This window comes from Pongo abelii, chromosome 14 (assembly GCF_028885655.2).
Source record: "Pongo abelii isolate AG06213 chromosome 14, NHGRI_mPonAbe1-v2.0_pri, whole genome shotgun sequence".
NCBI classification, from domain to species: Eukaryota; Metazoa; Chordata; class Mammalia; order Primates; family Hominidae; genus Pongo; species Pongo abelii.
In genome coordinates this window covers 56092625-56107943 of record NC_071999.2, presented here as the reverse complement: position 1 = coordinate 56107943, position 15319 = coordinate 56092625, and the positions used below count along the sequence as shown (strand labels likewise).

Genomic DNA, 15319 nt, shown 5'->3' with positions numbered 1-15319 from the left:
TAGCTGAGATATGGAAACAACCAAAGTGTTCACTGATGGATGAATGGATAAAGAAGCTGTGTATCTATCTATCTATCTATCTATCTATCTATCTATCTATCTATCTATCTATCCATCCATCTATTCTATCCATCTATCATCTATCTATCTATCTATCCATCCATCTATTCTATCCATCTATCATCTATCTATTATCTATCTATCTATCTATCTATCCATCCATCTATTCTATCCATCTATCATCTATCTATCTATTCATCCATCTATTCTATCCATCTATCATCTATCTATTGTCTATCTATCTATCTATCTATCTATCTATCTATCTATCACCTATCTCTAGTAGAATATTATTTAGCTTTAAAAAAGAAGATTTTGCCACTCACCACAACATGGGTGAACCTCGAGGACATTATGATAAGTGAAGTAAACCAGACCCAGAAATAAAAATTCTGTACGATCTCACTATATGTGGAATCTTAAAAAAAAGTCAAATACACAGAGATAGAGAGTAAAATGGTATTTACCAGAGGCAGGGTGGGGGTGCAGGGAGGAATGAGAAGATGTAGGTCAAAGGATATAGTATCTCATTTAATCATTACACCAGCCCTATGAAATAGGTGGTATCTAGTTTTGGAAGTGAGAGATCCAGAGTTCAGAGGTTTAAATAACTTTCTTAAGCTGGTAGGTAGTTGAGCTGTGATTCAAACTCTGAGTAAGGCCCATACTCTCATTCTCTCCTGCTACCCTGGCCTGCCCTTCCAGTCATGAGCAACACCACAAGACCAGGCTCATCTAGGAGCAGGCAGAGGCTCAGTCAGCTCTTCTACACCTGCTGCCTGTAGCTGCCCCAGCCCAGCACTGCTACATGGCAAATCCTCTGGACTGCTCAGCCATCACTCTGGGGTTCTGCCCTTTACATTTGAGAAATTCTGGAATAAAGCAAGTTTTGTTACACAAGTCACTTTATGCAGATTCTCTGGCCAAGCCTCAAGGCTCTGACACCACCAGGAAGAGGAAATCTGGTCTGAGCCCAGTGAGAAGCACATAGGCACTGGGGCTGATGCGGAGGGGCTAGGCTGGGGGAGAGGATGCAGGCTTTTCTCTCTCCCTGCTTAGATGTTTGTCCACATTCCACAATGTGTAAGAAGAGTCAAGCCTGGGGGGCCTGATTTGGGGTTTGATGGGCATTTGTAGTTTCCTTGTGATACACTTTGTGGCTAGGTATGGTTGCTCACTCCTGTAATCCAGGCACTTTTGGAGGCCGAGGCAGGAGGATTGCTGAGGCCAGGAGTTCGAGACCAGCCTGGGCAACATAGCAAGACCCTGTCTCTACTTGAAACACACACACACGTACACACACACACACACACACACACACACAATACACTTTGGAAAACCACAAGGTGATTTCACACCCATTTCTTATAGCTGGGGCTGTGAGAAAATCTAAGTAAGATACGTTAAAGGCAGTCACTATTCTGGATGAATTTCCTCCACCAGCAGAGGTGACGAGTATTTTGTAGGGAGAAAGCATTCTTTCCCCTCACCCAACTCAGTAGGAGCTCCAGGAGGGAGGCGGCTTCAGGACAGGACTGGCGTCGGAGGTGACTGACAGCAGTCAGCTGCTGGGTCATGGCTGCTGCTTAATGTCCTGTCCATTTCGTGTTCACGAAATGTCCTGCAGGTTGATGTCAGTAGAATTTTATCTCAATTTTCTTTCTAGGTCTGACCCTTGGGAAGAATCCAGCACGAGGTAGGAGTGAAGAAAGGAGAATGTAGAGGAAGACAGTTTTATTCCCTTTGTGATCAAGAGGTTAGGTCACTTGTGGCATTCTGGATATGGAGGTAGACTTCATTTTTATTGATTTAAACTATCTAAATCCATGTAGAATAAGTGTAATTGTAAACCCACTGGCACAAGCTACTGAGAAAGGCTGTGTAGTCATAGCTTGTGGATACCTCTTAGAAGAAGTTCAGTCAGCACTTACCCATCCCGGGTGCTTTGATATTATGCATGAGTCAAGGTAGAGAAGTGGTTTGGAGAGAGACTTCCCCTGGATACCTGGGAACTCAGTGACTTTATGAGTTCATTGCAGTGAGGGGGCATTGGGACCAGCATAATGGGCTGGAAGCTGGACAGTTGAGTCTGAGGACTGGTTCTGCACTTGCCTGATTGAGACCACAGACAAGTCTCATAACCTCTCCAGGGCGCTCCTTCTTCATCTGTGAATTGATGACCACTAAAGATGATAATAGAAATAATGCTTCTCTTCCAAGGAAGCTACAAATATTAAATAAGTTAATATGTGTGGAGAAGCTTTATCATCCCTAAAGCATGCTACAACTGTGAAGCTGAAATGCTCCACATGTGAGGGGCTGTGCCACTCCAGTGCTTAGAAGAATGCCACAGGCAGAGGATGCCCTCAACAGGAAAACATTTATAATGATATTTTACAGTCATACAAAGAAAAGTATGGTTATTGTTCTGATGCAGGATACAAAAATTTAAACATGTTTTTATTTGCGTCACAGACCTCTGAATATCTGATGAAACCATGAATCTTTTCTTTCTCTTAAAACACACACACACACACACACGCACACACACACACACACCACACAGAGCATACAGCAAAAATAAACCATGCTAATACATTCATTTAGTAATGCTTTACATACAATTTCTGGGGACTTATACTTTCTCTTGGCTCATAGCTTAAGAAAATGCCTGACCTAGAGACTGGTGCAGGCTTGTACTCTCTGACTATAGTCTAGGAGAGAAATAGACTGCATAGAAGAATGAACAAAATAACAATGTTTAGCATCTGCCTGAGAAAAATGCTACGGAGAACATCTCTGGAATTCTAATAGATTCCTACAATCCTCTTGAAAAAACAGTTTATATCTGATGTTAACTAGTCTAAGTTAAAAATGTGCTCAGGCTAAAGAAAGTGTCTGCCCCACAAATGTGGCCACCCTTCAGCTCACTGACGCTTTTGTGCAAAAAGTCGTGGTCTGGATATCTGAATCCCCCTCCTGCCTCCACAATGGGCTGCTATCCGGTAACGGCTGTGAGGTCCCATTACCGCAGGGCGAGGCTCTTCCAGGACGCTCAGATGCCTGCTCAGAGCCCGGCTTATCGGGGGGATCTGCGAGCTCCTGTCAACGCCCTGGTGTGTCCACCCTGGCCCATCTCGGGGGACTAGATTTTACCCTGAGCAACACATGATTTTTGGGTAAGGGCTGTCCCTGCTAAGTGGAATTTCATTTTGGATTCAGAGAATTCAGAACCGGAGCCAGCTCAGCCCAGGTGGAAATGTAAAAATCCACACCAAGATCAACTTAAACTGAGTGAGACCATGGCCAGCGATGGAAAGTGAAAAGGAAAGAAAATAACTGAGCAGGCAAAGCTCTGTGCCACTTTCTCCATCCAGCTGGGGCCTTCCACTGGAGAGCACAGAAGGTATTTGCACCAAATGCTTGATAAAGCCAGCCAGGGCACTCGTTTTTGAGCTCACAGTGCACTACCTTCTATCTTCGGGTTGTTTATGGCCTCTTGGTTATAGGATGTAAACATCCCCCATGGGAGATGTGCAGGTCATCCACCTGATCAAGCCAGTGCTCCCTGGGATCCCAGAGATCAGAGGCCTCCTGGAAGGCAGATGGTGCGAGGCCTGGATGTCGGCTCCTCTCCCTGCATCTAGATTAAGTGGCGGCAGCACAGGCAGCTGGAAGGTACCCACAGAAAGAAATCGAGCACTATGTTCAGAAAGATCCACTCCATCTTTAACTCCAGCCCACAGAGAAAGACGGCGGCTGAGAGCCCCTTCTACGAAGGAGCCAGCCCTGCGGTGAAGGTGATTCGAAGCAGCTCCATGTATGTGGTCGGGGACCACGGGGAGAAATTCAGCGAGTCCTTAAAGAAGTACAAAAGCACCAGTAGCGTGGACACCAGCCTGTACTACCTGCGGCAGGAGGAGGACCGGGCGTGGATGTATTCGCGCACCCAGGACTGCCTGCAGTACCTGCAGGAGCTTCTGGCCTTGCGCAAAAAATATCTCAGCAGCTTCAGTGATCTGAAGCCCCACCGCACCCAGGGGATTTCCTCAACCTCCTCCAAATCTTCCAAGGGAGGGAAAAAGACTCCTGTCCGGTCTACTCCCAAAGAAATAAAGGTAAGTGCTGCTGAGCAGTACAATTTAGATGAGGGTTTTTCTGAGGGCCTTGGACAACTCTTTGAAAGTTGCTTCCCACCTCTGCGTGGCTTAATTAATCTGACACATTCTGAGCCATGGCGCAATAGTCCTCAGATGCTTTATGCGGCCATCTCCCCAGCCTGGGGAAGGGTGGCTAAGCCCATGTTTATTACTCATTTATTTATTATTAACTTTATTTTAGGTTCAGGGGTACACATGCAGGTTTGTTATACAGGTAAATTGTGTGTCACAAGGGTTTGGTGTACAGATTATTTTGTCACCCAGGTAATAAGCATAGTGCCTGATTGGTAGTTTCTTGATCCATGTTTATTTTTAATACCCAGGGAGCAAAAAGGAGCAGGTAATGGTGTCCACAGAGCAGCTCGGTGGGGAAGACATGGATTTTGGTGTCAGGCGGCACCGTATTTGCATTGCACATCTGTCATTTACTGCCCAGTGTTATAGGTGAGGTAATGCTTGTGTGGCATTTGGATGACAGCAAATCATTTTTCAACAAATTGCTGGTTTTTAAAAAATTATTGTTTTCACATCTAAAAATCCTGGTGAAAAGTGAAATCATCATATGACTAGATGTTTTCAGATATTGAGGTGCTTAGCCCCACGCAAGCCAAACAGCTGGAAAATTCCTCCATCTGTACCTCAGACCAGGCATGTGGTGGCTCAGGCATAGCCACGGAGAGAGTCTGTGTCTCTTGGGAGATTCCCGGATGGCTTTGGGCACTGGAGGTCTCCAGACAGTCACAAGCATGAAATGAGTGAAATAAATAATTTGCGTTTATCTCCTTGTTTATGCTTATCACAGTGTTTTGTATATATCATCTTTTCTTGAGCATCCCAATAAAGCCAGTACAGTAGGTGGGGAGGAACTCCTTCAGTATCACAGAAGGGCAAACTGAGGCTTGGTGACCCGCCTCTGGGTGCTAGGTCACCTAATTTTAATTATGAGCCCGGAATTCATTCAGTAGATCTTTCTTTTATTTCCTCAGACTTGTATTTATTTAAAGACAGAGTCTCCCCTGTTGCTCAGGCTGGAGTGCAGTGGCACGATCATAGCTCACTGCAACCTCAGCCTCCTGGACTCAAGTGATCCTCCCACCTCAGCTTTCCAAGTAGCTGGGACTACAGGCACCTGCCACCACACCTGGCTAATTTAAATTTTTTTTTTTTTTGTAGAGACGGGAGTCTTGCTTTGTTGCTCAGGCTGGTCTCGAACTCCTGACCTCAAGCAGTCCTCCCGCCTTGGTCTCCCAAAGTGCTGGGTTTACAGGTGTGAGTCGCCAAACTCAGCCTGCTTTTATTTATTTCTAATGCGTGTAGGTTGAGGATGTTTTGTTGTATACTTCCATCAATCATTTTCTTGATGACCGGATGAGATGTTTGAAGCAGGCCTGTCTCCCGCTTCCTTGCTTTCTCCCCAGAGTGTCCTGTAGGCCGTGCAAACTCCATTAATGTTGAATGACTGATTGGCCCACTATCAAATCTCTAGGGCTTGGCCTAACCCAATTGGTTTCAACTGTCTGCATGTTATACCAGGTGGGAGCAGTTTAAATAATCATTTTAACTCTAAAAGTATGTCAGTGTTGGGGGCCCATACAAAAGGGTCCTAGTCGCGGGTCCTGGTGCTGACTCTGTGGCCAGCCAGCTATAGATCTGTGGGCCAACCACCTCTGATGACAGAGGGAGTTGCAGTGGTTTCTGGACTCCTTTCCAGCTTGGATATTCTGGGGTAGTAGGCACTGGCTAGATTTCCTCTAGTTACTACATTTCTCTGCAAATGGAGCTCTCTCTTATAGGACCTACCTCCCTTCCTTGTTGAGCTGTCTGAAGATAGAGGGAGAGAGTAGAAGCAAGAATGACCAGTTCTAGCCCTTTGAACGGCTGTGCAGAGGCACATGGGCCTGATATAATGTAGGGATCTCCTTTGGAGATGCCTCTCACCACAGTGCAGTCAGGAAAGTTTTGAAAGGACACAAGTCAATCAGAACAAGATTTGAATTTTAGTTCTGCTTTTTACCAGCTGTGTGCCTTTGTTAAGGGAAGTTCACCTCTCTGGATCTGTTTTTCTGTCAGATAATAATGGAAATGATAATGTGAGGAGTAGGCTCCTGCACTAATTGTTCCCAGCACATACCAGGTACTTAATCCAGCGTTCACTGACTCTGAAATGTTGGGTACAGGAGGCTCTTAGCAGTCTTTTCAGCTGCTGTCTTTCCCCGTGGCTCTGACAGAAACAGCTGTATGCTGGGCCTGCCTGTGAAATGATGGGTTCAGGCTTCATGGCTGGTGAGGTGGCCCATGGCTGCCTGGGTCTCTGTGCATTGCCGGGACAGGGGACCAGAAGGACTCCTTCGCCCTGGAATGCCATTACCCCATGCTTTGGGAGAAAGCCCTGCTGACATTCCAGGCTTAGTGAAAACACCATTCTTTCCCCTGACTACCTACTATGAGTTGAACTGTATCCCCTCAAAATGTATATGTGGAAGTCCTAACCCCCAGTACCACAGATAGTGACCTCAGTTAGAAACTAGGTGATTGCAGATGTAATTAGTTAAGATGAGGTCATGCTGGAGTAGGGTGGGCCCCTAATCCCATAGGACTGGTGTTTTCATAAGAAGATGGCCATGTGAGGACACAGAGATGCAGGGAGAATGCCACGGACAAAAACTAAGGACCTACCAGAAGCCAGGAGAAAGGCCTGGAACAGACCCTTCACCAGCACCTTCAGAAGGAGCATGACCCTGCGGACACCTTCTGGCCTCCAGAACTGTGAGATCTATAGCTCTAAGCTACAGAAGCTACCCAGTTTGTGGTGCTTTGTTACAGTGGCCCTAGGAGATGAATATACCCCTGTATAGAATTAGCCTCTTCTCTTCTCTTCTCCGGCATTGGTCTGAACACACCTCTATTTTAGCTTTCATCACATCCTACTGTGGTTTGTTAAAATGTGTGTCTCCCCTGGTGGACTGCAGTGAACTTGGTGAGCTTGAAGCTGAAACAGTATCTTTCTCATTTTTCTATCTCCAGAGCATAAGAGTGAATACTATCAATCATTTGTAGATGCTTTATAGCCTTTAAAAGTCTGATGTCTTTTGTGCCATACAGAGGGGAGAGCCGGCCTCCATATAGGGAGGGAGCAGTGCTCTCTGTGACTCCAGGGCACCATGGCAGGCCCTCTCTGCTGCCCTCCCTCCATCCAGATGCAAGCCCCTGGCCTGGCCACAGGACCTAAGTTCCCTTGTCTGTCCCTCTTTTGTGGTAAGTTAGTGGCTTTTAAACTATTTTGATTAGAATCCATTGCAGTAAGAAACATATTTTGGATATGGACCCAGTTTACCCAAACACACAAATGAAACAAAAGTTTTATGAAATAGACTTACTCCTGTTCCTTGCTTAGCACTATGATGTTTTCCAAAGCATTCTATGCTATTCTAATTTTTTTTTTTAAATTGTCATGACACAATAACTTGATTTCACAAGCCATTACTAGATCAAGACATATGGCTCTCATACTCTGGAATGAGGCTTTCTAACAGGTACCATTGACCTGTGAATGGCATCCAAGGCCAGGGCACCAAATGATCTGTTACCCCAGCCCCCTGGAGATACCCAGAGCCTAGAAGACCACCCATGTGGCTCAATGGGAGGAGGAAGTCAGGACACACTAGAAGCGAGGTGAGCCTCGGGTGGGTCTGGGAGCCCTTCCTGGGACCCTGCATGGTGGGAGTCTCTGCCAGGCCCTCTGGCAATATACTCCTCCCTCAGAAGAGGTCATTATAAAAATGAATGAAAGACACTTTTTGCAACATTTTAAAATCAAAACAACAACAAAAATCTATATGTGAGGGTTTTTGTGTCAGTGTTGGGAATGAGCTGCAGTTTGGGACTCATTGTTTAGGTGCTAAAAGGTTAGAATTTCTAACCCAGGGCATAATGTGTGCAGCAGAAGGATGGCATGTTTGAAGTGTGTCTTGTCAAGGAATGTAGAGTCTCTGAACCAACAGGACAAGCCTCCTCCTGCTCTGGGCACCTTGGGTGTTTCTTGCCAGTGAGGAAGAGCAATGATGTTCTCCTCTACACCCACTTCCCCTGCTCCCGTGCCATAGCCCAGGCACAGTCAGGAACAATCAGCTGTATTCCTGACTTCTAATCACCCTCCAAACATGACCTGTTGGCTATTAGCCTCATTCTATAAAGGAGAAAACTGGGGCTTGGGGGCATTAAGAGATTTGTTTAAGGCCATGCTCCTGATGAAGAGAAAGCCAGGATTTGATCCCAATCTGTATCGTGCCAGAACTCACACTCTTGTCAATGTATCCACAGCATCTTTTGACTGGAAAACATGTTTTGATCTTGTATAACATAGAAGATGCAAGAGCATGCACCTTAGGATGCAGTGCAGAGGCTGCTTTATCCTGCACACCTGGGCCAGAGAGAGTCATTAGGGAGGCAGATGCGTCATACTGCACGTGGATTCTGTGTAGGGTGAAGCCCTCCCAAAGTGGGAGAGACTGGGCTTCTTTTCTTCAAGAGAAACCTGGTGAAAGGAAGTGGCCAGAAGGTATGCTTTAAATTGTTTTCTTTCCACAATCCGTGGATGGAATTTATCTCCATCTTGACTTCTTTTCACATGGCTACCTGTGATTCCAGTTTTACTCTAGGTCTCCATAGCATTGAAATATTGAGTTTGTATATCATCTAGTTTTGCACTTCTCAGTACACACTAGGAAAAGACTGAGGAAACAGTGCAAGCACAGCTACAATCGGAACTTCATGATGGGTAGGTATTATGTCCTGAAACCATTTTTCAACAAGATACATTCATATCTCCCAGCTCATTCTACAAAGTATCTGAGATGAAGAATCTATGGCAGCTGAATTAGCTTCTGTGTAGCTGAATTAGCTTCTGTGTCATGTCAGAACTCATACTGTCAATATATCTACAGCATCTTTTGACTGGAAAACATATTTTGATCTTGTATAACATACAAGATTCAAGAGCATACAGAATTGTTAAGTAGCGCCAGAAATTGGAAAATCAAGAGAGAAAAAAAATCATAGAAAATCAAGACCACTCAAAATAATATGCAGATCATAGAAGCTAATTCAGCTGCCATAGATGAGCCTTAGATTTGGCTCTGTCCTTGCTGGAAGCTAAGATAAAAAAAGCTGGACTTGTTTCAAAATTCTGATGATCTGAGAAGAACCATACCCATTGCTTAGGGGAGTGAGATTTTTCCCCTGGCTTTGAATTTCAAAATATCTCATATGGCACTTGACTCAGGGAGTCTTGTGTGATGTCGTTAGTGATGCCCTTAATAATATTTTAGTAACAGTTTATTAATATATCACTCACTTGTCCCTTAACACATATTGATTGAGCACATACTATGTGTCAGGAGCTGTTCTAGATGCTAGTGAAGAAGAAAAAGTCCCTGTCCTCGTGGGGGTAGTTGGTCTTGTGAGAGAGCAAGACCAGAGTTCCTACGGTGATTTCTCAGAGCCCCAGCTGTAACCACACAGGGTGTGGTCCTGAACTGCATCTTAGTGAGAGACTACGGATTGGCAGCTTAGCTGAGCTCAGTAGCTTCTGCCAGTCCCTTCTGAGCCCAGGGAAGAATTCAAATGCCAGAGGTATGGATAGATCACATACCCTTCCAATGGCCTTTGTCAAAATCCTCTGAAGAATTGGTTCACCCCAGGAGAGAAAAATGTCTGTGAAAAGTAACAAGTTGTCCTGCTGTGTTTTTTGCTGTTCCCACTCCACCCTGCATCCTAGCATGTTAGACAGCCGATTGCTCCCTGTGGAGTTTGTTCCAGGGTCACATATGGGATGTGACTGGCTTCAGCCTCTGTGTGTGCCTGTCTCACTTGCTTGTTCTTGTTGATTTCTTCAAGCTGCAGCCCTCTCCTGCTATGACGAGCCCTGGGTTATTTTACTTCTCTCTTTTCTCACCTACTCATAAACATCACTTTTCTTAGCTTGGCTTTTTTTTTTTTTTTAATATAATAGCTTTAATTCACATACATAAAACTCAGTCTTTCACAGTGTACAAGTCAGTGGTTTTTAGTCGATTCAGTATTGTGTAATCTTCACCACCATCTAATTTGGAAACATTTTCATTACAAATTTAAGCTTTATTTTAGTGTGGTACAATAAATGTAACATAACTTTTACCATTTTCACACAGCACTTCATAGTTCCTGAAATGAGTGCTTTTTAGTGTCTTCAGATTATGGGTAATGAAGTCTATTACAGTTAACAAATTCTTAAGAAATTAAATACTTTTCTCGAACTCCTAGACTCAGGCAGTCCGCCCACCTCAGCCTCCCAGAGTGCTGGGCTTACAGGTGTGAGCCACCACGCTCCATGTACTAAATGCTTTTCTTTGAATGACTTTGTATCAATTTTTTTAAAAGTAAAAGTTCATACTACTAGATATCCTTCAAAATGTTAATAGCCAGACAATAACCGGGGTCTTTCACACTAGTCTCCCATGAGCTTTTCCAAATTATCATTTATATAAATGTATAATAATTCATCCAAAGGATTATTAAGCCCTAATTAATGTATTTTTAGAACACTTTATTAAAGTATTGTTAGTAGTACCCTAGAATATGAATTCCTTAAAAGATCGTGGACCCTCTCAAAGTAGCTCATTTAGAAATCAGGAGAGTGTTTTTATAAAAGGTTTAACAATTATTTATTTAAATATGAAACAGTCTTTTAAAGTAAAATATTTTAATATTACCATTTTAACTATTTTAAAGCATACAATGCAGTGGCATTAAGTACATTCACAGTGTTGTGTAGTGATCACTACCATCCATCTCCACAACTTTTTCATTCCATACAGAAACTGCACCCATCGAACACGAACTCCTCATTTCCCCCTTTCCCCAGTCCATGGTAGTCTCTGTTCTACTTTCTGTCTCTGTGAATTTGCCCATTTTAGCACCTGACATAAGTGGAATCATACTCGTTCTTCTGTGTCTGGCTTATGGCACTTAGCACAACGTCTTTAAGGCTTGTCTGTGTTGTTGCTTGTGTCAGAGCTTCCTTTCTTTCTTTTTTTTTCTTTTGAGATAGAGTCTTGCACTGTGGCCTGCGCTGGTATGCAGTGGCACGATCTTGGCTCGCTGCAACCTCTGCCTCCTGGGTTCAAGTGATTCTCCTGCCTCAGCCTCCTGAGTAGCTGGGACTATAGGCGCTCACCACCACACCTGGCTAATTTTTGTATTTTTAGTAGAGACGGGGTTTCACTATGTTGGCCAGGCTGGTCTCGAACTCCTGGCCTCATGATCTACCCGCCTGGGCCTCCCAAAGTGCTGGGATTACAGGTGTGAGCCACTGCGCCTGGCCCAGAACTTCCTTTCTTTCTATGACTGATCAGTCTTGGTTTCAATGGGAGGTGAAGAGGAAAAGTTGAAGCCTGTGCTCTGCATCTGACTAGAGTGCTTGTTGGCATTTGGGGTCCTTCCTGAGGACAGCTCCCCACACTTTTAGGGCCAGAGAAACAGCAACAACCACAGGCCACTTTGAGAAATGGGCCATCTAAGTGGACCCAAGCCTGGCTAGATCACAGGGAAGAGGCTCGGAGGCTGGCGACAGAGCCAGGCTGCTGTTTTGGGGTTGGCAGCAGAATGCTATGGAACCCCATGGCTCCCACGCAGTCCAGATGGTTCACGTTGGACATTTTCTCAGGCGGGGTTACTTGTTGATATGACTTGACTATGTGTCTCCACCCAAATCTCATCTCAAATTGTAATCCTCACGTGTCAAGGGAGGGAGGTGATTGGATTATGGGGGCGGTTTACCCCATGCTGTCATGATAACGAGGGAGTTCTCATGGGATCCGGTTGTTTTAAAGGTGTGGCACTTCCTCTTTTGCTTGCTCTTCTCTTTCCTGACACCTTATGAAGAAGGTACTTGCTTCTCCTTCATCTTCTGCCATGACTGTAAGTTTCCTGAGGCTTCCCCAGCCATGTGGAACTGTGAGTCAATTAACCTCTTTCCTTGATAAATTACCCAGTCTCAGGTATTTCTTTAATAGCAGTGTGAACATGGACTAACATACTGGTCACTCACCACAGTCAGAGGAAACCTCATTAATTCTCTCATGGATCCCTGAGTAGCGTGGATTTCTGATATGTCTGCCTGGATGAACTAGTTGCAAAATATACACCCCTCCCTGACCCTCAACTAATGAAACTCACCTGTTATAAGAATGGTTTAAAAAGAACCCATGGAATTCTGAAGAATACTTGTCAAAAGTGATTGATTTTTAGTGAAAATAGTTTTATTCTGAAAATAGTTAGCTTTCAGAATAATTTTCTATTAAGGCCACTCAGCCTTGGTTCATAAAATGAGACCATATCAACAGCCTGTAGAGGCTCTTTCTCTTCTATGGCAGGAGGGTCTGAATCCAATTCATCTAAAAAGACTCCAAATCGTCTGTATATTAATTGCATATGGGATAAGAAGCAGGTTCTGGATCTGTTTTACACCATTGATAATTATTTTTCAGATCTGTTCAGAATTTCTGCAAACACAGTGATATTAAAATGCAGGTTTTCTGTGAGCATCAGTTACTGGCAGGGGCTAGGGAGCTGTCTCTATCACTTGGCCAGTGTCTGGTTTACATAGTTGAAAGGCAGTAAAAATTCAATATGAACTGCAAAAAATTTCCTATTATGCTTGGCAGAGTTCTCCGCAAGATGGCAGACAGTATAATAATGATTGATAACTGTGCATATGATTCCTGCAGTCCCTCTCAGTCAAGCCGCAAGACGTGTAATTACATTCGTAATCTATCCTCTGAGCACAAGCTGTTTGCTCTGCCTAGAAACAATACTTCCTTCTCCCTTTATTGTCTCCCCCATACCACCTTGTTCACCTGGCTAACTTCTTGTCCTTTGAGACAGCAGAGACAGCACTTCCTGGAAGCCTTTTCTCACATCCACAATTCAACACAATGGATTTCCCTCCTCCCTACGTCTGAGCCTTGTTTCAGCACTCAGCACACTGTAATTGTCTGTTCTTTTGCTTATCTATGCCACTAACTGTGAGCTCATTGAGCAGAGGCATTATATCTTATTTATCTTTTTAACTCCGACCTCTAGCATGGTTTTAGGCACATGGTAGATGCTCAGTAAACCAATTACCTGAGAAACTCCAATTGCAATTTAAGAAGGAAACTGTTAGAAACTTTGATGGAAGATCTGGAAAAGTCATAGGTGTGTGGTTTTGATGCCTTTTCTTTTTTTTAGTGGAATATAATATAGTTTGAGTATATTCATGTGGAATCATATCCTAATAATTAAAATAGCCATTATGTAATTGATTAGAGCCCACCATCAAAAACACATGCTATACATTTTTTTCTGATAATAAAGTTATATTTGCTTATAAGATGAAATTCATAACACACAGAAAAGTATAGGGAAGAAAATAAAAATATCTTAGAATCCTACCATCTAAATAGAGGTACTCACTATATAATTTTTAGGTATATTTTCTTTTAGTCATATTTTCCTGTGTATTTGCACATATGTGCATTGAGGTTGTAAGATAAAATGAAGAATGCCTAGCAAAAATTAGAATTTTTTAGTATAAGGATGTCCCATGTAATATTTGGCATGTATTTATATGAAAAATTATTCATTGTTTGTCTGAAATTAGACTTCAACTGCCATGCTTTATTTTAATTTGTTAAACCTGGCAAACCTAATGTCCATATATGTATAAATGTACTAAATTTGGTTCATACCATATATACATCTTTGTATTCTCTTCTCAGTTAATGTTATATATTGTGAGTTCTTTGCCATCTCATTAACTACTTTTTGAAAACAAAAGCTTAAAAGGCAAATTGAACAACTCACCTTCTTTAAACAATTGCTAAACGTTATAAATAAACACATTTTACTCTATGTCTATAAGGCGTTTTTTAGCAGAGGTTCCTGAAGTGTGATTAATGGGTTGAAGGCCAAAGGTCATTATTTTTTAGGGATTCTTTTACATATTACTTTCCAGAAACATTTTACCAATTTATGCTTTTCATCGACAGTGGGTTTCTAATAAGCTCTTCTATGTGCATTTTATCAGCATCAGGTACTGTCATTAATTTTAAAAGTTTGCCAATTTGATAGATAAGTTGCAGTATCTTAAGGTACTTTTATTATTGCTTGCATAATGACCTTTGCAAAGGGTCATTGAAGAATGACCTTTTTTATCGTCATAAAAATGCATACTTCTTATTTAGTGGATTGTTCATTCATGTCTTCATACATTTTCTTTTGGCTGTATTAAAGTTTTGTTATTTATTTGTAGGGACACTTCTTATATTTTGTTATTTACAGGGATTTTTGAGGATATTCATGCATTGTCTTCCATATATGCTAAAATATTTTCTCCAAGTTATTATACATCTTTTCATTTATTTGACATTTTCTGATGTGCAGATACTACTTATTTTTGTGTCTTCAATTTTCATCTGTAATTTCTTCCATTGCTTTCATGCTTAGAAAGTCCTTCTATGTTCCAAGGTCAATTGCATATTTGCCATATTATCCTTTTTTTAATAGTTCCGTTTTTCTTTTTTTTTTTTTTAAACCAATCCCTTTGTCTATCAGCAATTTATTTGGATATGTAGTAGGAACTGAGATCACAACTTGAATTTTCCGGAATAGCAAAGTTTTCCAACACTATTTATTGACAACTGGCATGTATATAAGGGTGTACATTCCTTCTCTTAGTGGATTGTGACATTTCACTTACTGTATGTGAAGATTTTACACTATGCTTTAAGTCTGTTAATTCAGTTCTATCAGTTAGGCTTCTAACAGTTTGATATATATGAGCAACATTTTATTAACTTAGTGTTTTGTTAAAGCCAAATGATCATTTACATGACATATAAGACCAGGAGTTACAAGGGGCTGACAAAATAAGTAATGGCTTTAAGATTATGAAGCTGGGCCAGGTGAGGTGGCTCATCCCTATAATCCCAGCACTTTGGGAAACTGAGGTAGGAGGATTGCTTGAGGCCAGGAGTTCGAGGCCACTGTGAATGATGGTCACGGCACTGCACTCCAGCCTG

At 42.6% G+C, this 15319-nt stretch overlaps 1 protein-coding gene across 1 annotated transcript in view; it reads left to right on the top strand.

The window, feature by feature from the left end:
* The window catches only part of C14H13orf42 (chromosome 14 C13orf42 homolog), a 41797-nt gene that overhangs the window by 8664 nt on the left and 17814 nt on the right, over positions 1-15319 (top strand). Inside the window, exon 2 of the mRNA XM_024231066.3 lies at positions 1727-4178. Within this exon, the coding sequence (XP_024086834.2) occupies positions 3765-4178 (414 nt within the window). The 5' untranslated portion in view covers positions 1727-3764. The remainder of the gene's footprint in view (positions 1-1726; positions 4179-15319) is intronic.